The 23,188-nt window shown below is 52.1% G+C and overlaps 1 protein-coding gene across 5 annotated transcripts in view; it reads left to right on the top strand.

Moving 5' to 3' along the window:
• LOC100547810 (opioid-binding protein/cell adhesion molecule homolog) overlaps positions 1-23,188 on the top strand; it is a 255,000-nt gene that overhangs the window by 144,095 nt on the left and 87,717 nt on the right. For 2 of the 5 annotated variants that reach the window (XM_085209223.1, XM_085209225.1), the window contains exon 2: positions 22,842-22,926. In XM_085209223.1, coding sequence (XP_085065349.1) covers positions 22,842-22,926 — 85 coding nt within the window. Of the gene's footprint in view, positions 1-21,934; positions 22,927-23,188 lie in introns of those variants that run through there. The other 3 variants (XM_085209224.1, XM_085209222.1, XM_010723619.3) reach the window with 3 other exon arrangements.

Genomic DNA, 23,188 nt, shown 5'->3' with positions numbered 1-23,188 from the left:
CCCGGGATTGAGGAGATTTGGGTGTAATCGCTCATTCTGCTCCTGTCTTTCTGCATGATCCCAGGCTTTCTGGGCCTTTCTGCAGTTGTAATAATATCACTCCTGCACAGGGGTGTTGTAAGAGTAAATATATTAAAGATTTGGAGGCATTAAGGTGCAGCGTAAGGCTGCTGCAGAGCGAGAGAACACGAGCTCAGAAATCTCAGAGGCTCCGAAGGCAGATGAACGCAGCCTCGAATTTATTATTTTTAATATCTCATTTCTGAGTCAATCAGAAGATTTCTGGCTGACCTTGGCAGGGAGAGCCCTGAACTGCCAGGTTTGCTGCTTTGGTTGCAGTTACTTTGTGCTGTAGGGTCCCAGCTCTGGATTTGTTGTGCAGATTCGTGCTGTGCCCCTGTGGGTTTTCAGTTGTGCTCGGAAGAAGTGGCAGCAGTGTGAGCTTTATGGCAGTCCTTGGTGTTGTTTGTGAGTATCTTAAGGTGAGTGGAGATTTAGGGTCTGGGAAGAGGGCTGTAATCCGGGTTGCATCAGAAGCAGCACCTGCGGCTGTATCTCCAGCCCGAGTTTCTGCTCCGGTACCCACAGCGCAGGCTCGCTCTTGGCTTTGTAATTTGGCACAAACTTTTGCTTCAGATCCTACAGAAGTTGGGAACTGAAAGCCTGGTGAGCTCAGGGGCATGAACCCCTAGGAAGATGAAAATTTCCTCTCCCTACTTTGCAAAGGCGCTGAGAGTCTGTCTGGCAAGACAGGTTCATTAACAAATTAATAGAATAATCAGCGGGGCTTTGTGTGCACTTTGCAGATAAAAAACTGGTAACGGCATTCTTTGACTCCTTAATGGGCTGATAAGAGGCAACTATCTGCTCTGTGGCTGGGCTAATCGCAGAGATAGCAGAGGTTAAATCAATTGCGTGGCTCCGGTGCGGGTCTGCGCCGAGGGAGGTGGGTTTGGGGCAGTGGAGGAGGGAACCCGGCGTTGTTAAACACGAGAAAAGGGCAAAGGCAGCAAAGCGAGGGAAGGAAGAGATGCAAGAATGCTGCGCACAGCCCATGGGGGGTCCTGGGATGCGGTAATACAGGGATGGTGCGGTCGTGGGTCTGAAACGAGGAATGTTTCATTGGCTGTAGGGGCCCTGGGGACAGGAGGAGGCTGGCCCTGCCACCGAGAGTCCCTGCAGAGCATCGCAGTGAGGATCTCAAGCTCCATTTTAGCCTCGGTGGGGCTGGAAGGGCTCTTCTGCAGAGCTGAGCACGCAGCCAGCCCTGGCTGTTCTGCAGGTCCCGGCCCAATGGGAGCTCAGGGATGCAGCCAGGTCGGGCGTAGTGGCTCATCCTTTTCCAATCGAGGTGGCCTGTAATCTCTTTGAGCGAAGAGCAGTGCCTATCTCCTCTCCACAGCCAGGAGCAGCCCTTGCTTTGCACCGAGCTGAGCTGCATACGGGATGGCTGTTGGAGAGACATCGCTTTACCTTCATAAATTCCAAGCGTGTGCACGTGAAATATTGATAGCTCTATAAAAGAGATCCTTGGGCTTGCCTCGGGGAAGCAGTGGTGCAGGGCAGCCAGGGATGCGAGGCTTCTTCTGCTCACTTCACCCTCCTTTTTGGAAGTGTCAGGGTGCACATGGGGATTCGGCACGTGTTGAGCTGGAGCAGGAGGGTTTATCCTCATCTCATCTCCCCAGCCTGGTGGCACTAAGCTGGAAGGGGCTGCGGTGGGAAGCACTTGCCTCTGTCTTTCCCTGAAGGGCTATTAATTTATACAATATTTGCTTTGTTAAAGAAAGGACGTTGTCAGGCAGCTTTCAAGTGATGTGTGAAAGTGACTCTAATAAGATGTTCTGGGGAAGCCTGCCGGCAGTCCCGCCTCTCCTCCAAACCTCTCCACATCTCCTTTGAAGGAGCACCAGCAACCTTGATCCTCCTCCTCCACTAGCGAGCCACTCAGTGGCTCTCACTTGCCTCAAACCCCAGGTGCTGGGCAGAGCAGGAGGTTCAGGCTGCAGTGCTTGGTGGATAATTGCCAGCAAGCAGAGCGAGGGGGAGAGGGCAAAAGGATGGGGAAGGTTTCTTTAGAAGCTCTGCAGGAGCGGGGTGAGGAGGGGAGTGCAGAAATCTGGTTCATAGAATTGTGAAACAGCCTGGGTTGGAAGGGCCCAAGCTAGGAATCCCACCAGGGATCATTGCCTTCAGGGCATGTGCTCACAGGCTGTGTGCTCCCCTCTTCCATGCTTGACTGGGAAAGGATGGTGAGCCCCGTTGTGGCATCGTGCTCTCCCTGCTGCTGGGCTCTGTGCAGGGCTTGCTGCTCCCTGGGCTCTCCCTGCCTTCCTTGCTGCAGCCTTCTGAAGTTTTAAGTAATAGAGTTCTGCTGCTATTGCTCACGTACTGCCTTTCTCCTCTCCAAGGGAAAGCAGCATTGTTGGCTTTCCTTAAGTTAGAGGGAAAAGATCCCCCCACAAATGCAGGGCAATGCAACAAAGTGCAAGGATCAGCACGTGCCTCCTTGGAAGCACGGATCTGTGCAAACCTTCCAACATAAATCCTGAACGATACTGTTTGAATTTGGTCTTGTTTTCGCAAGTGTTGAAAGAATTAATTGAATTAGCTAATTAATTATTGATTCACAAGTTAACGCCGTACCAAACGAATGAGTTTTGCCCCTCTTTGTGCATACCTAAGGATTCGGGTATGGGGTTATGATTCCTGCATGGGCTGGGTGGTACAAAGCTGCTGCCTGCAGTCCCCCTGGGCGCCTCCACATCCTGGGCTCAGAACAACCTGCTAGGGTTAGTTATTTTTTTTTCCCCATAAGGATTCTGGGGCTGTTGGATGGTTTAATTAATTAGTTGAGATGTTTTCCACTGTCATTGTGCCTCCCCTTGAAGGCTTCTGACTGTAAATTCTCATCAAGTGGAAGATCTAATAAGCGCCAATTATTGAAGTTTGCTAATTGCCAGATAATAATAATAATAGCGATTGATAATGCTCTTAACACCACGGCTGATTTAGAACGTGGATGCACGTGTCACAACATGGATGATTCCCATTGTAATTCTGCTTTGGAGCACAGCAGGGCACAAATCAGGTCTGTGGTATTTTGTGGGCCTGGGAACACGTTGTGTTCCAACCCCAACTCTGCAAAGCCCTGCAAAGTTGGCGAGCAAGTGCTTCAAACAGAAACAAATAAGTGCGTGAGGATAATGCATCTCGAGGAAGCGGTTCGTTCATTTCCTTGACAAGTGTAATTTAATTTTAATTATTTATGATTCTTCATAGCCCGCCAGTAAATGTTCTGTAGTATATTTTGTAAAACTAATGAAGTCTTAGTAATGTGAGCCCCGACTTGAGCCCTGCGCGGAGCAGAGGGAAGAGGCAGCTCGTCTCTCATGTCTGCTTAGTGCCATATTGGACTGCTGATGTTTTGCTTAATTATTCTGTGTAGATCCCACCCAGGCTGGGATGCGCAGAGCTTTGGAATCACAGAATCACAAAATGCTCGAGCTTGCTCTCGGAGCTCTTTGCTTTTTGAGGTGTGCAGATGGGATGGAGCTCCAGCAAGAGGGCACGTGGGTAAAGCCACAGCACAGCGACCCCATGGATACTGGGAAAGCTTTTTTTTGTTTTTTTTTTTTTCCCCCTCCGAGTGATTCCCTTCTGATTTCTCCTCTCTAAATGCCTGGAGCTAAGGCACACGAGGAAGGATGCTGCAGGCATGGCCAACCTCAGCCATCGGCTTTGGAGGACTGAAGGCGGATGCGCTTCGTGGGTTTACCCAGCATGGACACACCCAGCACAGCATGGGGTGCCGAGCAGAATCCTAAATTTAAATGTTAAAAAGCTTTTGTCCATTACTAGTGGCATTTCCTCCCCCTCCCCATTTGTCACTTGGAGCGGAGCTGTGACTCTTTTAATATCAAACAAATAATAAGCTCCCTCTAAAGTGATTTTTCTGACAAGGAGCTCAATATATTAAACTTTATCTATATTTTAATAGCCAATTTCACACCAAACTGCCTTCTTAATAATGTATTTACCACCTGGGGATATTATTCCAACCCATCTGGAAAGAATTGGAAATTAACTGTCCCTAAACTGAGTCTGTGTGTGCTTTAGATGCAGCAGAGATAACAGCGGTGTCATTCCTAGGGGAAGTGGGGGAGGAAACTCATCACGTGCTGAGCAAAATGTCAGCAGCAAAGGCAATTGCTGGTGGGGAAACCAGAGCTCTTTGTGCAGCTGAGAGCCCGGTTGTGTCGTGCTAAAGGAGATCCAGATGCATGGGGAGCAGCAGTTGCACCACAGGGTGCCATAAAGGCGTTGCTGCATGCGGGGCCACGGACCTCCTTTGCACCAGGCAGAAAAAGGGCCCAGAATTTCCACGTTTCAAACTTGTGTTTGAATTTGGCTGTTCAGAGCTCTGTGGTGATTGGTCCATTTGTGTGCCGGGCCACCAGGGAAGCAGGTTAATCCTCGCGGTGTTTCCTTTTGCTATTAAAATAATTAAGGGCAGCTGCTACTTCAAGTCAGCTGCAGCATCCCAGCTTTTGCCTTTTGTTCTTGCCGTAACGAAGCGGTTTGACACCGAGATGAAAGTCTGAACTGTTTGTGTTGAGAAGAATTGTTTTGACTCCGTTTTATAGAGCAACGTCAAACTGTTTCCGTACAGTTTGGAGCACGGCACACTTTGATCCAGAGGGGGGAAAAATAAATAAATCAAAACGAGATGTTTCAATCAAAACTAAGAAGCGGCAGCCCTCGACGCTTCCAAAATAGCACCAAATTGTAAAACATTTCCATCATTGTGTTGTGTCACGTAATGACATCCTCAGAGCTGTTGTGTGTGATGTTCAGCGTTGCGTTGAGCGTCGTGAAATGTTGTAGAAATAATTCAAAATAATGCAAAACGCTGAAATGAAACACGGAAATTGTGGAGCGACTGCATGGAGCGTCGGGGGAGGTTCTGGTGTTGCTGGAGCTCTATGGGAGGTTTTGCGTGCACTCAGGTCATGGAGAAGTTACAGTTGCATTCGTGGAATGGAAATCCATGAAATGGACCCATGGTAGTGCAAGGGGAGCTGCTCCCCAGTGCAGCTTGCAGGAGGAGGACTTGGCCCCTGGGCTCAGGGCTTGGATGGGGCGGTGAAGCGATGCGATGTTGCACATCCCAGTGCTAACCCAGGCACTTGGGGCACCTGCCCTCTTGAGCTGCTTTATGGGTCGCATCCTGCAGGGTACAGAGTGCTGCCGTGCCCTGGAGCCCAGGGACCAACTGCTTTCTTTTCATCCCCAAATCAGCTGAGTGCAGCCACAGCCTGTGACAGGCGGGTCGGGGAGGAGAGGTGCACAAAGGCAGCTTCAGTCCTGCAGGGGAGGTGCGAGCGCTGACAGTTACCTGGGGACCAGGAGCTACCAGCATCCCTAACTTAATCAGACAGATAACGGGAGCAGCTCGAGATGAGGCAGGAGCAGGAAATGCCAAACAATAGGAGCCAGCCCCCCGGGCCCCCGTGCTGTGACTGAGATAATAAACTATATAAAAATCTGTCACCGCGCGATAAGTGATGAATTAGAATCAATTATATGTTTAAAATAATAGACCTCCCCACAGCGCTACCCTCCAGAACCGTGATGGCTTTTGCCTGGGCTTGGTGGCATTGATGGGAGCTTCGCTGGCAGCGGCGCTGGCGGAGATGGGAATGCAGGAATGGAAAGCTGGCAGCACAGCCTGTGCCACTTGGTTTTGCATTTCCCCCACGTGCACTGCAGGTTGTGCAATGACCTTCAGCTTCCAGGGTTTGAGAAACCACCCGAAAAGTGCATCAGAACTGGCTCTGTTGCCTGCTGCAGTCACGTTTTGGTACAGCGCAGCCGTGCTGGCCAGCCTTCAGCCTGCTGCTGTTGGTTTGCTTGTAGATTGTAGAGGTTTATCATGTTTTTGCAACATCGGCCTTGCTTGCTGCCCCCTGCGTGCTTTTTCTATCAGAGCAGAGAGCCACAGCTTTCTGCAGAGTGCTGCTCTGCTAACTAGCAGTGCAAGAGTGCATCCCCCTGCCCCCAAAGCCAGCAGGGGACAGCTGAAGGTGTGAAGATGTGAGATTAGCCCCATGAATGATGTATAGATGGTTTGCAAGTGCTGAATATCCTAACTCAACTACAGCTGGCCAATGCCTGTGGGTGCATATGGGCAGGGAGGAGGACACCTGTCCTGTACTTCCGTTGGATTAAAAATGGAGGTTTTCAATTGTCCATTCTGCTTGCGGAGGGGCTCAGGAAGAGGACTGGGATCCAGCTGAGCATCTCACCTGGAAGTTGTGCTGGTCTTTGATTTAGCCTTTGTGGTGAGGATGGGACTTAAGTGCTGATTTTTTCCTGCAGAAGCATAGAATACGTGGAGTTGGAGGAGGGGACCCATAAAGATCATGGAATCCAACTCCTGGCCCCACACAGGACCTGGCAGAACTCAGATGATGTCTGAGACCATTGTCCAGATGCTCCTTGAGCTCAGTGCCATGACCACTGCCCTGGGGAGCCTGTTCCATGCCGACCACCCTCTGGTGCCTTTTTCATGATACCCAGCCTGCAGTTGGTCGCTGGAGCTCATCACGTTCTCACTGCAAAGGGCTTTAAGTTTGCTGGGCTTGCTTTCTAGGCACGTTTCCGAAATGATCCTGTTTAAACACGCACGTAAGCCTGCTCAGGTGTTCTCAGGTGGTTTTGCAAAGAGGTGTATTGCCCTAATTAGAGCTGATATTTTTCCCACCAAGCTCAGTTCCAGCTGAATTAAGGAGGTGCATGGGGAGGGAAGGGGCTCTCAGACTGGAGCAGACCAGCTTGGGCTGAGCCAGGCTGAATTTGTGTTTGTGAAGGTGCTGGCATTGCTGTGCCCTTCTCCAACCAAACCCTTTCCTTTCGGCATGACAACACTTTTCCCATCTCCCTACATTGAGAGCAGGAAAAATATTTCTCATGCACAAAAAAGTTGCATTGGAAGCCTGTGCCGAGCCTGGCTGGCTGTATTATGTTGTGAAATAGCACAAGTTGCAGCCATAGAGCCTCTGGAAGGCTGCACTAAGCAGGGGCGCTGGGACCAGTGCTAATGGATTGAAGTGAGCGGCTCACCAGCCACAGGGGTGCCCTGGGATTTCCCTTTTGAATCTTATTTACATTCGGACTAACAATAGCTCCCAAGCTCGGCTATAAATAATTTCTGGGAAAGAGTTGTCTAATTAAACGTACAGCAGCAAAGAAAGTTCTTTTAACCACAAGGCTGCTGTCCTAATGAACGTAATCACTGGATGGGGACAGCTTAGGAAACAGAACTTGACATCTCCCTGTGGAGGCAGAGAGATGGAGGGGAAGCATACTTGGGGAGAATTCCCAATCAATATTTAATTGCATAGCATGTAATCTGCCTTCGTATTTCTTTAAAATAAGATTAAACCCCCGCAGAAACCGGGAGAGAACCTTTAAAGCAGACATGAGGAGGGGGAGCCTCTATTTTTGCGGCTGTCAGGGGAGGGAAGAGCATCCGGCTGCCCCTGCAGGCATGCAAATTGTTCATGAAAGACGATAGCTGACAACATGGTCTGAATAAGAGAAAACCCAGAGCGGTGTGAGCAGGTGATGGGCTGCGTGTGCAGGCAGATTGGTTTGAGCTCGGTATGGCAGAAAGGGGCTGTAATGCCAGTGGGCCTGTTGTGTCTTCCAGCATGGAGAACTTGGGAATAAGGCAGACCCGGAATGCAGTCCCTTGGCTCGTGGTGTTGGTGGGTCCAAGTGATGCCAGGGCTGTGGTGCTGGCAGGTTTCTTGCAGGAGGGGTGGCCGTGGGAAGCGCTGGATGTCACTGCTGGCTCTTGGCGAAGGCGTGCTCCATCCCCAGGAGAAAACCCCATCTCCTGTGCGATTAACCTGATCGGCCACTGGATGTCAATGTTGCCTCATCCTACTACGAGTGGGAAAGCGCTGGGTCGTCAGGAAGGAGAAAACGCTGCTGTCAGAATAGCGGAGGTTGGATGCTGTGTTCTTCTGCAAAGTTGGCTGCTGAGCACCACGGGGCCATGTATGAACGCGCCGTGGAGGGAACCATCATTGCTCTTGTTTTGCTCAGCCAGGGTGGGACTCCATCCAGGCTGCCTATGGGCAAATCCCCCATTAGGGACAAAAAGCCTGAGCAGAATGAAAAGCCAGGCACAAAAACGCATCCTGCTTCTTGGAGGTGCAGCTCGGTGCCTGCTGAGCCATTGGGAGCTGGCACAGAGCTCGTGTGATGCTCAGGAGGGCGGTGGGGTGTCCCCGTGGAGCTGGGTACAAGGAAGTTTTGAGGATGTGTCATCAGAAAACAGCTCTAGCAGGGAGGATTTGCAGCAGAGAGCGAAGGCAGGCCTAGATTTAAGTTTTGCAGCTTGGCCTCCTCTCTGTGATCCATCTTCTAGCCAGGCGCAGGGAAGCACAGACAGCAGCTGCATCCTGCCAAGATTCATGATCAAGAACGCCTCTCCCCCACCTCCTCCCTCCCTTTGACAAATATTTTAAATCCAGGCCACACTTTCGGCAGCAGGTGCAGCAGCCAGGCTCTCCTGCCTATTTGCACATGCAGATGGGGCATCTCTGCGGGGGCAAGTGGTTGGGAAACTGGGGCATGGATTTGGGTGCTGGCATGGATTTGGGTGCTGGCATGGATTTGGGTGTTGGCATATAGCTATGGCCTCGATGGGATGAACAAGGGTGGGGTGAGATGCATCTCAGGGCAGTGTGGCATGGAACAACATTGTAATAGAGACCTCGTTGCAAAGACTTGGGGTTGCTGAAGCTGTGCTGCTTCCCTTTGCTGGGATCTGGGTTCTGGTTCCTTGCTTTTGCTTGCACCTCTGCAGCAGTTCAAGGAGGAGCATTGCTTCCCCGAGCTCTCAGAGTGCTGCCTTATTTCCCTAGCAGTAAAAAGGAAAATGGACTCCTGGCTCTCATCCCTTTGGATTTATTTGCCCTCCTTTCACTTTGTGTGTTAATATCTCAAATTTAATGATAAGTCTAAGCGAATTCATTTATAAGATAAATAAGATGTTATTAGTACATTAGTGGCAAAAAATGTGCAAGGACACCGCTAATCTAAGGTGAAAATGCTTTCCTGAATGAAATTTAATTAGCAGATTGTGTTCTATTAGTGACTTTTATGGGGAGTTCATGAAAATGAATACAAATTTGGGAGGAATGCACTTTCCTGCTTCAGGGGCAGTGGTTGAAGGGTGCCGTGCAAACTGAGGGTGCACACAGCAAGCGATGAGAGGTGGGGGAGTTGGAAATGTCCCATTTCCTCCCCCGTGTTTGAGCAAAGGCTGGTCAGAGCTGCTTTTCCACATTAAGAACAAGGATGGTTATGGAGATGTCCTTTGTGCTTCGTGCTTTCTGGTGAGAGAAGAGGACAGGATCCTGTCTCTGCGCAGGAAAAGAGGTCCCCAGGTGCCACGGCAGAGGCTCTGCACCAGATTGCCACATGCTGGCAGACCCCTCTGCTCATACAAGCCCTGTGTCACACAGTAGCTGCAGGGGAATGGATGCCGTCCAAGAGCACCATCCATCTTTTAAAGACTTGTGGCTCTCCTGCAAGCCAGAGGGTGTTGCAGAGCTGTCATCTGCCAAGCTGGTGTCCCTTTCCCTCCTGGCTTGCATTGCAAAACTGGTGTGGTAGGGACTTCGTGTGAGGGAGCCTTGGAGGTGACATAGATGGGATTTGTGCTGAACACTGGGCACTGGGGTATTTCATGAGGTGGAAAGCATTGCCGTGCTGTGTGTGGGATCAGAACCATGTGGACCATCTGGTCTGTTGAGGACCCTGTGGCCTCAGTGTGTGACAAAAGGAGATGTCTCTGGTGCTGTTGCTGGCTCCTTGGGACCAAGATACAGGGTGAGCTTCTGGACTTGGCCAATGCCTGCAGGAAAACTGGGGTGTGTGGTTGGTGTGGGCAGAATGAACGCAATGATCCCTGCCAGGCTTTTAAGGCTGGGGAAGGATCCATGAGCTACTATTCCCAACACACGTGGTGCTTCCAAAGCCCTTCTCTCCCACCTGCAGTGCTGGAGCATCCATGCAGGATGCAGCTCTTCATGGTGACTTTGCTGAGCAGAGGCAGAACAGTGATGCAAGTGCATGGGGAGTCATTATTCATGCAGATGATCCTCACAATTCAATAGAGGTAATTAGGGGAACGATGGAGGAAATTAGCACTTTCCTGCTAGTTTATTAATATTAATAAAATGATTCAACGGTTAAAAAAATAATAATAATATTAATAAAATAAATACCAAACTATAAAAGATCCCTTCCAGCTACTGAGCACCACTCTGCTCCAGGCAGTCATCAATGGATGGCTTGAATTATCCTCCAGAATCAGCTTTTTTGCCCTTTCTAAAGATAGTATCACAGAAGTGAGAAGGGACTGAGACATACGGAGCTCACATCTTGTTTTCTCCATTAGCAGCTGCTTCTTCAAGGCAGCAGGAAGCTTGGGAGCTTGTCTTTACTGTGCCAATGGTCTTGGGAGATAGCTGTGGATGTTTTCAGAGAGCTGCCTCTGAAGCTTGTTGGTGTTCTGCTCCTTCGCTCGCTCTGCTTGTAGTTATCCTAGCAATAATAGCAAGAAAAACATTCCCATTATCCCCAGTTGTCAGCAGTTTGCTGTGATGTGTTCTTGGATCTGCTGGAAGGTCCATCCCACGAAGCTCTCTTGTTTGCTTTTCCCATTGCCTCTCACACTGCTCACAGCAGAGCACCACGGACTGCTGCTCCCCATCTGCAGCATGGCCTTGGGAAAGTGGTGTCATCTGCTGTGCCAGATAGGCTGGAATACGTGGGGGAAAGTTACTTGTAGAGGGTGAGGAGATTATCAAATTAAAGGAGGCACAGGATGTTATTAATGGAAACATACGACAAATGTATTTAAATGTTAAAAATTTAATTAGAATTTTTATTATTAAAGTATTGCTGAAAGTGCTTACTGAAGCCTTCCACTTTCTTTTGAGATCAAGGCTTTTCCAATTTCCTGCATGCTGAGAAGAGAATTTGTGGTGAGGATGGGAATAATTGGCGCTGGTTCACTTCTGGCAGTCAGACTGGATGATCTTCGTGGTCTCTTCCAACCTTAATGATTCCATCAGTCTGCCTCATCTCCGGGGATGCTCACACCCAGCACCCATCCCTCGTGTTTTGCTTCACCCCCAGCACTGCCAATGCAGCTCTGGGCTCAGGATCCCAATGGGTTTCCCTCTCCCATCTGCTCGTGTCTCGGGAGCTGTGCCTGGTGCCATATATCTGTGCGGAGGTGGCGGAGCAGGGAGGACAGATGAATATTTCCATTCCAGAGGAATTTGCAGGGCTGGCAGTTTTAAGGAGTGGGGGGGAAGGAACCCTATCTCCCAACTTATAAATTAAGCAGATCTGGTCAGGAAATGTCATCACAGGAGAAGAAATATGGAGCCTCTGGGGTTGTGTATGCAGAGTAATTTTTCTGACTTTAACTCCACTTAAAAGGGAGGAAATGATGAAAATGCTGAGAGCATTTTAAATGGACTCAACAGAGATGTGCAGCAGCTCCACTGATGTCTGTGTAGAGTCTTTCGGGTGCTGGCTTCCTCTAAACTCTTTCATAGCAGAGCAAGGCTGAGAAATAAATTGACTCCTTCTCCTTATTAACAGCGAATGTTTTTAGATGAAGGAGAAGCAAGAGCCCTTTTATTTTTGGTATTTCTGTTGCTGTGTTTCAGTGAAGCAAAGCGAGGAGGTGAGAACTGAGGAGCAGCAGCAAGGTGCTTGCTCCCTGCGTTGGCTCAGGATGGAGGTGGTCTCCACGTGCTGGAAGCCCCAGAGCTTCACCCTTGACATGCACACAGGGCTGTCTGTGTTTGCCAGGCTCCCTGCTAAAAGCAAACTGATGGTGTGAAGGATTAGAGAAGGGGCATTTTTAAATATATGAGAATGGGAACCTTGCAGAAGCTCGAAATGTAACCCAGAGTGAACTTCCTTTGGGAGTAAACCCAGACAGCTCCACTCCCAGCTCTGCTGCCCAGTCTTTGCCCCCCAAGCTGGGTGCATCTCGCTTCGCTCCGGCGCCTGCAGAGCACAGCGGGTGAAATCTTGCAGAAAAGCCCTTTGCAATCAGCTGTGAACCTGCAGCTGTCAGTCTGGGGCATGCTGTATTTCAGGATGCACTGAACACGGAGGGTTCGCTTGGGAGGAAAAGCAGAAAGATGCATCACGACCTCAGAGCTGGACCTGGAGGTGTGCAAGGAGAAGAGGTGGCTGCGTTCGCTGCTTCTTCTGCACAGACCCCCATTGCTCCCCAGCTCCCAGCCCTGCTGCCTCAGCTTAGACACAAGCTGAGAGCTCCCATGAGTCCATCAGGGAGATGTTTTGAAGGCTTGTGCATGCTGGCTGGCTGCCCCTGGAGAGGAGGCACGTGTGTGGGTGTGCAAATAAGCGTGCAGCAGGGGTGGGTCAGGGCGGGGGAAGCTGGGGAGGGGTGCTTTGCTCCTCGGTGCCTGGCTTGTGGAGTTTGTGGGGTCCTTTGGGACTGTGTTCAGATGTAGGTTGTCTGCACCAGGTGTGTCGTGCTGGGCAGCAAATGGCATTCCCTTGGGTTTGCTCAGAGGGGCACAGACAGGGCAGAGTGGACTCTTGTGATGTGGTTCAGTGGAGACGGTTGTGCCATGGGGGCTGGAAAAGTTTCTTCTCCAAAGAATGATGCTGCACTGCACAGCTGCCCGGGGAGTGGGGGGGTCACCATCCCTGGGGGTGTTGCAGAGCCACGGGGATGTGGCACTGAGGGATGTGGGCACGGTGGGGTGGGGATCTGAGAGGTCTTTTCCAACCTGAATGATTCTGTGATTCTATGAGACCATCCTCCTCCTGCCCCAGCATCAGCCACCCTGTTTCAGGCAGGTTTTCCCCTTTACCCTTCGTAGGTTCCAATGGGGTGAGGTTTTCACCCCGTGCATTGGGAATGATATCTCCGAGGTGCCTTGAAGCTGTTTGTTATCTGTTTAATTGACTTGTGGGGCGAAAACTACAGAGGGAAGTCACGCAGGGGAAGCTCTCATCGGTGCTGCTTTTGGCAACAGACTCACAGCGCCCTAAATTTATTTATGTAATTGCATTATTAAAAGTATAAATAAAAATAAATCCAGGAGGGCGGCCGGATCTCTGCTTTGCATCTCTAAAAAAGCACTGTAAATGCCAGGGAGCACGGGGGGAATGATTTATTAGCCTGTTATCGTGAGTGACTGGGACGCTTTCGATGGAGTCCTTGCTAATTTCTAACAGCTGCATTAAATCATAGATGCTATCAGCTATTATAAAATAATCACCCGGCGGTCTGCAAGCAGCACGAGCCCAGGGTCAGTGCTGGAGCCCTTCATTTGTTTCACATCTCAGCCCCTCCGATTCCTGCGAGGGGGAAATAAATAGGATCGGTAGAGGCCTCATTTTATCATCCGGGAGTTGACAATAAATAAAACCTCTGTAAACCTTTTTCTAAAAGGAGTTTGGGCTGGAATTTGCAACCAGAGGAAACCTGGTTTTGTACTTAAATACGGCTGTGTGATGTCAGGACTCCTGGGCCCTATTTCTGGCTCTGAATAGCAGACAACCTGCACTTGCAGGTTGATGGGGCAGGCAGAGCCGTTTGGGGATGCTGCAGGGAGAAGGAGGGTGGGTTGGGTGGCATTTAGGACCGCCTGTCTCCACTCCATACTCCGTCCTCATTGCTCTGTGCCGTTTCAGACAAGTCACTTCTGTTTTCCTGAAGCTTGACTGTTTTCCTCTCTCCGTTTGACAAACGGAGTGTGTTTATGAGGCTGGGCTCCAGAGGGGGTTAATGCTTGGCCTGGAAATCTCTTTAGAAGTGCCAATTTGTAGTGACAGAGGAACAGCAATGAACAGGAGAAGCGTTTCAGGTCCAGGAGAAGTTGGTGAGCGGCTGCTCATCAGGAGAGCGTGCGGGGCGAGCTGCTGTAACAGGGACAGCTGTAAAGGGCGAAGGAGAAGGGAGGGGGAAAAACACAAATAAATAAAAATAAAGCAGTTAGGAAGAAAATGCCACCCATCTGCAGCGCTCATATTTGTCTTGACAGTTTTGCTTTGTGTTACAAGAGCTGCTTAAGGTGACAAATGCCGAGTTGAATAACGGCGTACGGGAGGAGATGCGGGCAGAGGCAGCGATGGGGCTGTGAGCTCATTGCGCTGTCTGACACCCTTACCTGGTGCTGACACAGGGTGTCTGCCCTGCCAGCATGGGCTGTTTGGGGGTGAGCCAGCTGATGGCTCGTGTTCTCTACAGTGTGCCCTGGAAGGAGGTTGTAGCAGGTGGGAGTCGGTCTCTTCTCTCAAATGACAGCAGTAGGGTGAGAGGGGATGGCCTCGAGTTGTGCCGGGTTGGGTGTTAGGAAGAAGGTCTCCAAAGGAGCGGTGCTGCGTTGGCACAGCTGCACAGAGAGTGGTGGGGTCACCGTCCCTGGGGGTGTTGCAGAGCCACGGGGATGTGGCACTGAGGGTCGTGGGCAGTGGGCACAGTGGGATGGATTGGGGTTGGGCTTGGGGATCTCAGCGGTCTTTTCAAACCTGAACAAATCTCTGTTTCTGTGGGTTCTCCAAGGCTGTGCGTCCACCAGGCGCATGGAGCAGAGCTTTGGATAGACGCTGGACGCTTCCAGTTGGGCAAGTGTCTTGCATCCCCAAACCTATTTGGTTTCCTTTGTCTTTTTGCTCTTTGTTATTCCCACTGGAAAACGGGCTAACACGCTTTGCAGCCTGCGGGTTGTTACCTTGCTGCAGTATCGGAGATTGTCGGGTTGTCAGCAACCCGGAGATAGCACGGATTGCTGACAGTGAGCAGAACGGAGGCAGCGCTGTGTACAAAAACCTTGCTCAGCCTTTGAAACTGCAGTCAAACCCTCCCTTAAGGTTCCTCTCGCTCATAAAGCGTGCTTCGTTTTCTTTGCTGCAAACCTAGATTTAAATCCCAGATTCCAGACAGACCTGGGCTTTGAAGAGAATTGGGTTGGAGTTAGGAGCGAGTGGCTCAGACCTGGCTGACTCTGTAAGATGAATTAAAACTGACCCGGGAAGATGGAGCTGCTCACATTCACACCCTGGCTGTGCAGCTTGCATATTTATCTCCATGTGCTGATACCGCTGGGAATAAATCAGCAGCGACGTGCACACAGAGCAGGTGTCTGGCTCAGGTAGCCACTCCAATCAGACTCCCAGGGAACTTCTCTGGGCCATGCAGGAGCTGACATCCTTCCCTCACCAAATATTTCTTTGTTGTTTCTTCTTCCTCCTCCAAGCTTCAGCCCTTAGAAGAATTTCAAAGGTGAAAAAAAAAAAAATATTGAAAAATAATAAAAAAAAGTCACTGGCTGAAAATCCGGAGAGCTTTTCTTCCCGCTGAGACTTGCAGCCTGCAAAGCTGGGGTGGTTCAGAGCTGAGGGTAAGTGCCCAGACCTTCAGCAGCAGAGCACAGACACCGACCCAGCAGAGCATGCAAGGAGGGGGAATGGGTATATGTGTGTGGGTATATATATATATCCTCTAGGTGTATACAAATGTGTATATGCAGGGCACCAGGGTTTGCAGGCACTCTGCTCAGCCCAGGGCTGTGGGCTGCCTGCTCCTTCCTGCCTCTGAGCTGGGCAGTGGGTTGTAGCACCAAGATGGGTGGCCCTCGTGTCACCCGAGTGTGGAAAAATAGCAGTGCGTGCTGAGGAGACTGGGTTGATTTGATTTTCTTCCTTTGGCTTTCCATATGTGTGCTGGGGGGCATTGTTTCTGAGCTCCCAGGGCAGCCAAAGCCTCGTGTTTCCTATTACAGCATGGAGCGTAGGTGGCACGGCTGTGCTCTGATCATTTGTACGTCTCTGTATTTTGTAAATAAGCCTGGAGGCTATGCAGTGGCATCGTATTTAGAAATAGGATAAACAGGGCTCTGTGCTTTCTATTTATTCTTTTATTCATTCTGTTAAGAGCTCACAAAATGCTTTGTGAGCATCTATAAAATGAGCCTCGTAGTTCTGCCGGGGGGTGGAAGGAAAGTCCCTCTGCTTTGGGCTGGTGGGGATAGCTGAGAGGCCGAGGCATGGCAGGGGCAATGCTCACACAGCATACAGGTACCTGCCACACATTCAGGTTCCCTTGAGCATCTCCAGAATGGAAAAGCAATTATCTGTTGGATGGTAACAAAGCAGGCCTTGAATTGCTGCTCCATGTCCTTTCCCTAAGCAGGGTTGAACTCATCCAAGTGCCACCTGCCTGCACCCTTGGCCCTGTGCTTTCTTTCCCCAGCACTTTCCCCTTCTTGCTCCCAACCCCTCCTTATAGCAGCAGTCTGATTTGGCCCCAAACTGCTTTTCTGTGGGTCTCCAAAGGCTGTAGATGGTGTGAGATTTGGGATTTACACCCAGAGCTGTTACCAGCACGGGTTGTACAAAGCAATGGGATGGGTGGGCTGTGCCATAATAGGGTGAAGCAGAGATGATAATACTTGCAGAAACTGCCTGGGAGCCGTAATGTTTTTGTTGCTCTGTGATTTCTCCAAAGCAGCTTTCTCCATGCAATGGGGTGAACTGTGTTTTGGTACAGAAATGTTTTGTTAATGAAGCAAAATGTCACATCTGTAATCGCCCACATCTCCCATCCCCTGAGAGATGGTTCTTAGGGGGGGAAAAAAAAAAAGCAACACATGGGAGCTGAAAACTTGCCCAAATACACTGCATACCAACAGTAATGGCAACACAGAATCTTGGCATCGCAAAGCAGATCTTAACATTTTGCCCTCCCCAGGAAAAAATCAAATCCTGGGCTGTTGTCAGAAGCACTGCTGGAAAATGCAGTCCTTGAATTTCAGGCTCGGTCCTGCTCTGCTGTACCTGAGTTTCTCGGCCTCTTTGAGGGCTGCTTGAGCAGCACTGAGTGTTTGCAGAGTGCTTTTCTCTTTACTGTTTGGTGTAAAGGAGGGGCGGCTGCTTTTAGCTCTGCGAGGTGGGTGCCATCAGCACGGCCTCCTTTCTGAAAGCCGTCAGGTTTTCCTCTGCTTTGAGCATGCCATCTGTCTGCCTCATCCAGGGATTTGAGCTGCACGCTGAGTATTAAGTGTAAAGCAATCCCATTAAAACCATCGGTGTGAAGTGGAGCTTGGTTTGCACATCCTACTGAACTGCAGCCGTGGCTGCGTGATGCCCCAGGCTGGGCTTGCATGTCTTCAGAGCTTTATGGCAGCTGGGGGGGGGGGTCTGTACCTGCATGTAGGGCATGTCAGAGGGGTGGTGTGCTCTGGTCCATTTGCACCGTGCCGAGCTAAAACAACAGCCAAGCTGCCCTGCTGGTGATCTCCCTGCTTTGCCCTTGCTTTTTCCCAGTGATCAGCACCTTGGGGCATGGTGTGAGTGCACTGAAGCAGAGCCCTTAGTTCCCAATGAAGCTCCATAGGGATCTGGCAGCATGCAGTCCATGGGGTGACGGAGCAGCAGGACTCGAGTTTGCATTTTCTGCCACGCCGAGCTCGAGCAGCGCGATCAATTTGAAGAATAGGCTGCGTTTTTTTCACAATTACCTCAGCTTTTCCCTTTGCTAAATTCATGCGATAAAATGCATTAAATGAAACAGCACGGAAAATAAAAGTTGGGTTTGGCGGAGAAATCCTGATTTAGTGCAAAGATAAAACAAGATAAAACAACTGGAAAAATTAAGTGGGATAAATAAATCCTGCCCGATAGAGCCGAGGGGGAGGGGGAAGGAAAGGAGGAGAGGTTTGCACTTTGCATGGAGAGCTGCTGCTGGGCGAGCAGCTGGGCAGCACTGGACCAGCTGTGGATGGCTTCAGGAAGGCTTTCATCCTGGAAGAGCATTTTCCATAGGGAAGAGAGTTGCTTGGCTGGTGTTGTTTGCAGTGCAGAAGGATGCTGTGCGTTCAGAGGTTGGAGTTACCTAATTCTGGTGGTGCTTTGCTGTAAGCACACCTGCCCTTGGGATCTCCCAGGCGATAGGTAGGGAATGCTCTCGCTTTGGGGTGAAGAAATGAGAATAAGGGAAAAGCACGAAGCAGGGCGAGGTGTAGGGGAAGAGGTGTTGGGCTGAGTTGCCAAATATGCTGGGTAAAAATTAGCAGCTGCAAGCGTGCAAAGAGAAAAGGTGGGGAAAAAAGGGGGATAGGGACAGATGGAGAGAAGGAGGAGGTGGGAGAAAGGGAGGAGGGGATAATAGTGCAGAAAGGCTGTGGTTAGGAGTCCCGTAGCCCCGCACCCAGCTGCCACCTGTATGTTGTGGGGTGCCAACGCTGAGCAGCTCTGCCTATCTGCCATGGGGCTGAGCTGTGTGCTGCGGCCATCTGGTGTGCCCGAGCAGCTCAAGGTGAGAAATTTCCCATGCCCCAGCAGAGAGAGATGTGAAAGGAGCCTGGCTTCAGCTGTCTGCAGGCGGGGACTGCAGCAGTGCTGCTTTGAACAAGCTCTGGGGCTTCCAGAGGGAGTGCTGGAGAACTTCTGCTTTCCCCAGCATTGGGGTGAACCCCTGCGAGCAGAGCTTGGTGCTTTGATTAAATACCTGGTGTTCTGCCCTCCTCCTGGTGCTCCCTGCTGCTTTGTGAGGCTTCTGCTTTCCTGGGTGCAGCTTTAACCCCATTTCCTTGTGCACGAGGCTGAATGGCTCAGAGACTTGGAGCAACACAAAGAAAGCTGTTTCCTGGGAAGATCTGTGGTTTTCTCTGCATGGTGAGGGCTTTTCCTCTTTGGCTGTGCACGGCGTGGGCAGGAGTTGCTGCCCAAGGTGGGGCAAACCATGCTGCTGCCATTGTGTCAAGGGTAGGATGTCGTGTCCAGGTTGGGACAGGGGAAGCCCGTGGGTTGTGCTCCTGGGAAGGACATGGGTTGTGAATATCTGCAAGGAGGCAGCAATAATCCTTGGGGCTCTTCTGGCTCCTCTAGGTGAGGCAGTGCCTGCACGCACAGAAGTGACACTTGGTGGCCAAATGCCATTGGGCTCTGGTGCCGTTGGGTGGTTCATCCCTCACTGTATTGTCAGGGAAGCTCTGCTCACTCCGAGCTGCGCACACAGCTCCTCTGTGCTTCCCTCTGTTGGAGCAGGGGAAAATAATGTGAGGTTGGAGAAGAAAGTCAGTGAGTGGGTCCTGGAGCCCTTGGGCTGCTCCTCAGTGCAGAGCAGCACTGCCGCTGAGCGGCTCATGGCCCCCGGGCTCCGGTCCTTCACTAATTACTTCCAGGCCTGTACTCTTGACATTTGCAAGCTCCTGATTAGAGCAACGAGGGAGAAATCTCCAAGGGAGATAGAGGCCAAACTGCGCCACTAATAAAAGCAGAGATTGACAACCGGCTGGGAAGGCAGCGAGGGAGGTGGAGGGACTTGTCCTTGCAGTCTCGGTTTCTTTCTGAGCCTCTGGGATGATGAGAGAAGGTCAGGGCTTGTTAACGTCACCGTGAGGAGCAGCATCCGCCGCTGCCATATGCCTGCTGCCCCCAGGGCTCGTGCCAGCCTCCGAGTCCCTCTTAGCTGCACAGTATTATTGGACATGGACTTGAGCTGAGGCCACCTGCAGAGCACCCCATATGACCCACGGTCTGCAGACGTCTGGGCACAGCCCAGCCCTGCTCTCCTGCCTTCTCACTTGGTGTTGGGATCGCATTTTTGCAGCCTCCTGCATTTTCAACTTTCTATCTGTCGCCCTTTTCTCCCCCATGTGCCAGCTTGCTCCCTTTGTTCAGTGTCAGTGTCAGTGATGGGGCAGCCTAGAAGGTGGAGCAGGAGAGGCTCCAGCTGTTTGCATTGCTTTGGGGTGATGCTCACGGCACGGAGCATCACCATGCAGCCCCACAGTGGGAGCTGCTGTGGGGGGAGACACATGGCAAAGCAGCAAAGGGACCGTGATGGTGTGCAGCTGGCAGTGGGATGTCACTCCCTTGTTACCCAGAGGAGCATGCAGGTGTTTCTGTCTCATCCATCACCCCTTGCTGCTGCCTTTTCCCTTCCCAGGCGTAAGCATCGTCACTGGGGCTACTGAGGAGTGGGGGAGCTTGGCTGCATTGAAATATATGAAACATTGCTTTCCTCCTTGTATCTCCGAGCACAGAGTGGCCTCGGGGGTGAGCATGGTTGAGGCGTGTTGCCTGCAGCCTCCTGCAGAGCTGTTCCAGGCTGTTGGGTCCGTACCCATTTAGGTAGGTTTCTGTTACATAAATATGCAGAGCACTCTCTTTCCAGCCCCCTTCCCCCTCCCCGATGCCCCATATATACTCACCTGTGCCCAGCTGTCTGCAGCAGCCACTTCAGCTATCCATCTATCCATTTATGCCCTACCTATGCATCTGTTCATGTAACCACGTCTCTCCAGCCTCCTCAGAGTCTCATTCGGAGGCAGACAGCCTTCTTCCCCTTTCAGTCTCTCCTTTCCTGAATCGCACTGTCTCTGGCAGGCTCGCTGCTATGCGCACTCCTCGCCTACAGCTTCCTGTCCCAAGGGATAAACAACATTTCCCCAGTGGAGCATCTGGTCCTTGCAGTATCCTGCCCCCGGAGCTGCTCCCAGTGCTGGAAGAGGCTCAGCAGCGCTTGGGGTCGGGCTCTCCGATAGGTGGGGAGCTGCAGTGGGTTTGTGCTGACTCCTTTCCCTCTGCTGCTCCTTCCCTGCCTCAGCTTTGCTTCCTCTGTGCTGCGTGAGCAGATAAGGCAGGAGATGGGGTGTCCTTCATCCCCATCTTTCCCCCCGGAGGATGCCTGCTGCTGGCTGCACGTTCAGGGTTAAGCTAACTTTCCAATGGCAAACTCAGCCCTGCTTTTCTCCGTGCTTCCCTCACTGCCCTATTTATCCAAGCTGCAGTGAGCATCCCTCCGGTGCCTGCAGCCATAGCTAGTGCCGGGAGCCAGCGCGCAGCTCTGCAGTGCTAGCCTGTGGCTAGGGATGTATTTAGGGTCACTGCGTCTCACTGCCACTGTGCTCTGCTCATAATCGGCCTCGGGAGCAATGCAAAACCTTTGCAGATCTCCATCAGTTTTAGTAGCCACGTGTGGGTCTCTGGACTAGGCTGGGGCCACGAATTGGTGAAAGCCCTTTCACAGGCCCTTCCATTCTTTCTCTAGTCCCCTTCCCAAGAGGCATTCAGCAGATGATGCCCTTTGGGGAACGGCACCCAGACATGCTGTCTTATTGGTGTGGGCATAAGGAGTTGTACGGCATGGTGTGGGGAGCAGCAGCATGGCAGGCAGTTTTGTCTGTAGGCACAGAGATGTGTCTGGGTGATCTGAGAGGTCTTGGTGCGCCCCTTTTCTCTTGGAGCAGCTGAATGGAGGTTTGGGGTTGTCTCTGGACAACAAGGCATTTATTTATTGCTGGTGTCGGGGGCTGCTCTGGTGGAAGCAGTGAACCCAAGAGCTTCCCACTGCAGTGTCAGGGCAGAGCAGGCGTGAGGATGGCAGGGACAGAGCATGGGATGCCCTGGAGCTCCTCTGCATCCTACACAGTCCTCTGGGGCACACGCAGTGAAGACACCCCGTCCCCCTTCCCTAACCACAAGCATCCTTCCAGCCTTTCCGCTGCACAGACACAGGAGAGAACGCGATCCCCGCTCTGTGTGCATCGGGGAAGCGTCAACAGGTGGATGCAGGGAAAGAAGCAGCGAGGTGTGGCCGGGTGGGCAGGGCAGCCGGCATCCCGCCTCTCCTCGGGGGCTGCATTGCGAGCGCGCGGCGGTGCGCGCCGTGTGTTGCATGATTAAAGCCCTCTCTGCAGCAAGGGGCTGCGAGGGTTAACGCAGGGCGCGGGGCTGCGAGCGGCCGTCCTTTGCTGGTGTGCAGTGCTGTGAGCGTGCGGGAGCCAAAGTGCCGGTCAGTGATGGAGCCGCTGCCATGACAACCCCGGGCAGACAGCCTGCGTGCCGCGCAGGGATGCTCCCGAGCAGCCGTGCCGCCGGGGCTGGGATGCTGCCGCCCTTCTGCACCCCGTCTGCCCCACTGCTGCGCTGAGAGCAGCCCCTGCTGCAGCCCCAACCCGCAGCCACCTCCTGCACCCGGCATTGAGGAGCGCCGCGTCCGGACATCGCCTGCAGCTCCGCGGGGAAGTTTCGATCTTGCGACAGAATCGGCATTTGGGGAGCTTTGGTTTTTTTGGGGCTTTTTTTTTTTTTTTTTTTTTTTTTTTTTTTTTTCATCTTCTCTGATTTCCTTTTCCCTCTCTTCTTTAAAAAGCAAAAAGAACAGCAGCCAGCCGGCGACCCAACTCCGAGCCCGCTCTGCTCCCCCAGCCTGCTTTTATGGCCGCCCTCCCTTTCCTGCCAGAGACACTTACGTTTCCTCCTTGGGTTATAAACTTTTGATGCCAGCTCTCCGCAGCGCGTGCCCAACTGAATCTTAAAGTAGCGTCTCGAGCAGACACAGCTCTGTGACCTTCATCTCTTGCTCCGCACCTCCTCTCCTCCTCTTCCTCCTCCCCCCGGCCCTCCCGTCCTCCTCCCTCACCCGAGGATACTGGGGACTCCCTCCGGATGCCGCTCGGCAGGCTCAGTGCTCGCAGGCTGCCTTTCCAGGGGCTCTCCTGATCTCCGTGGAGCTCCGCATCGCTCGCCTCCGCGCCCGCCCCGGTGGTTTTGCTCCCCCCCGTCCCCACACACACGCACCCCCTCCCTCCTCTCCCCCCTTTTCGCTCCCGGTGGCCTCGTCGGGTGTGTTTTTTGCCTGGTGGAAAAGTCCCTGCTGCCCAGGATGGGGGTCGGTGGGTGCTTAGCCCTGCCCTGGAGGTGCCTAGTCGTCCTCTGTCTCAGGCTGCTCTTCCTTGTGCCCGCAGGAGTGCCCGTGCGCAGCGGAGATGCCACCTTCCCCAAAGCTATGGACAACGTGACTGTGCGGCAAGGGGAGAGTGCCACGCTCAGGTAGGAGCTGCTGCCTCGGGTTGGGCTGGGGGGGGGGGGGGGTGTCTTGCTGTGCTGTTGTGTGTGTGATGGGATCGGTGTGGTGCGGCGAGATCCCAGTGTGCGGAATGGGATCTGTGCGCCGTGCGGTCCTGGGACCGGCTTGTGAGTTTGCAGCCACCTTGGGGAGGATGTGTGGCTGGGGGCTGCACACGGAGTGGCCCCCTCCTGCCGCTGCCGGGTGCCAGACGTGGGGCTGACAAAGGGGTGAGGTGGCAGACGG

Source organism: Meleagris gallopavo, chromosome 26, assembly GCF_905368555.1.
Source record: "Meleagris gallopavo chromosome 26, MGAL_WU_HG_1.1, whole genome shotgun sequence".
Classification (NCBI taxonomy): Eukaryota; Metazoa; Chordata; class Aves; order Galliformes; family Phasianidae; genus Meleagris; species Meleagris gallopavo.
This window is presented reverse-complemented; position numbering and strand designations above follow the sequence as displayed.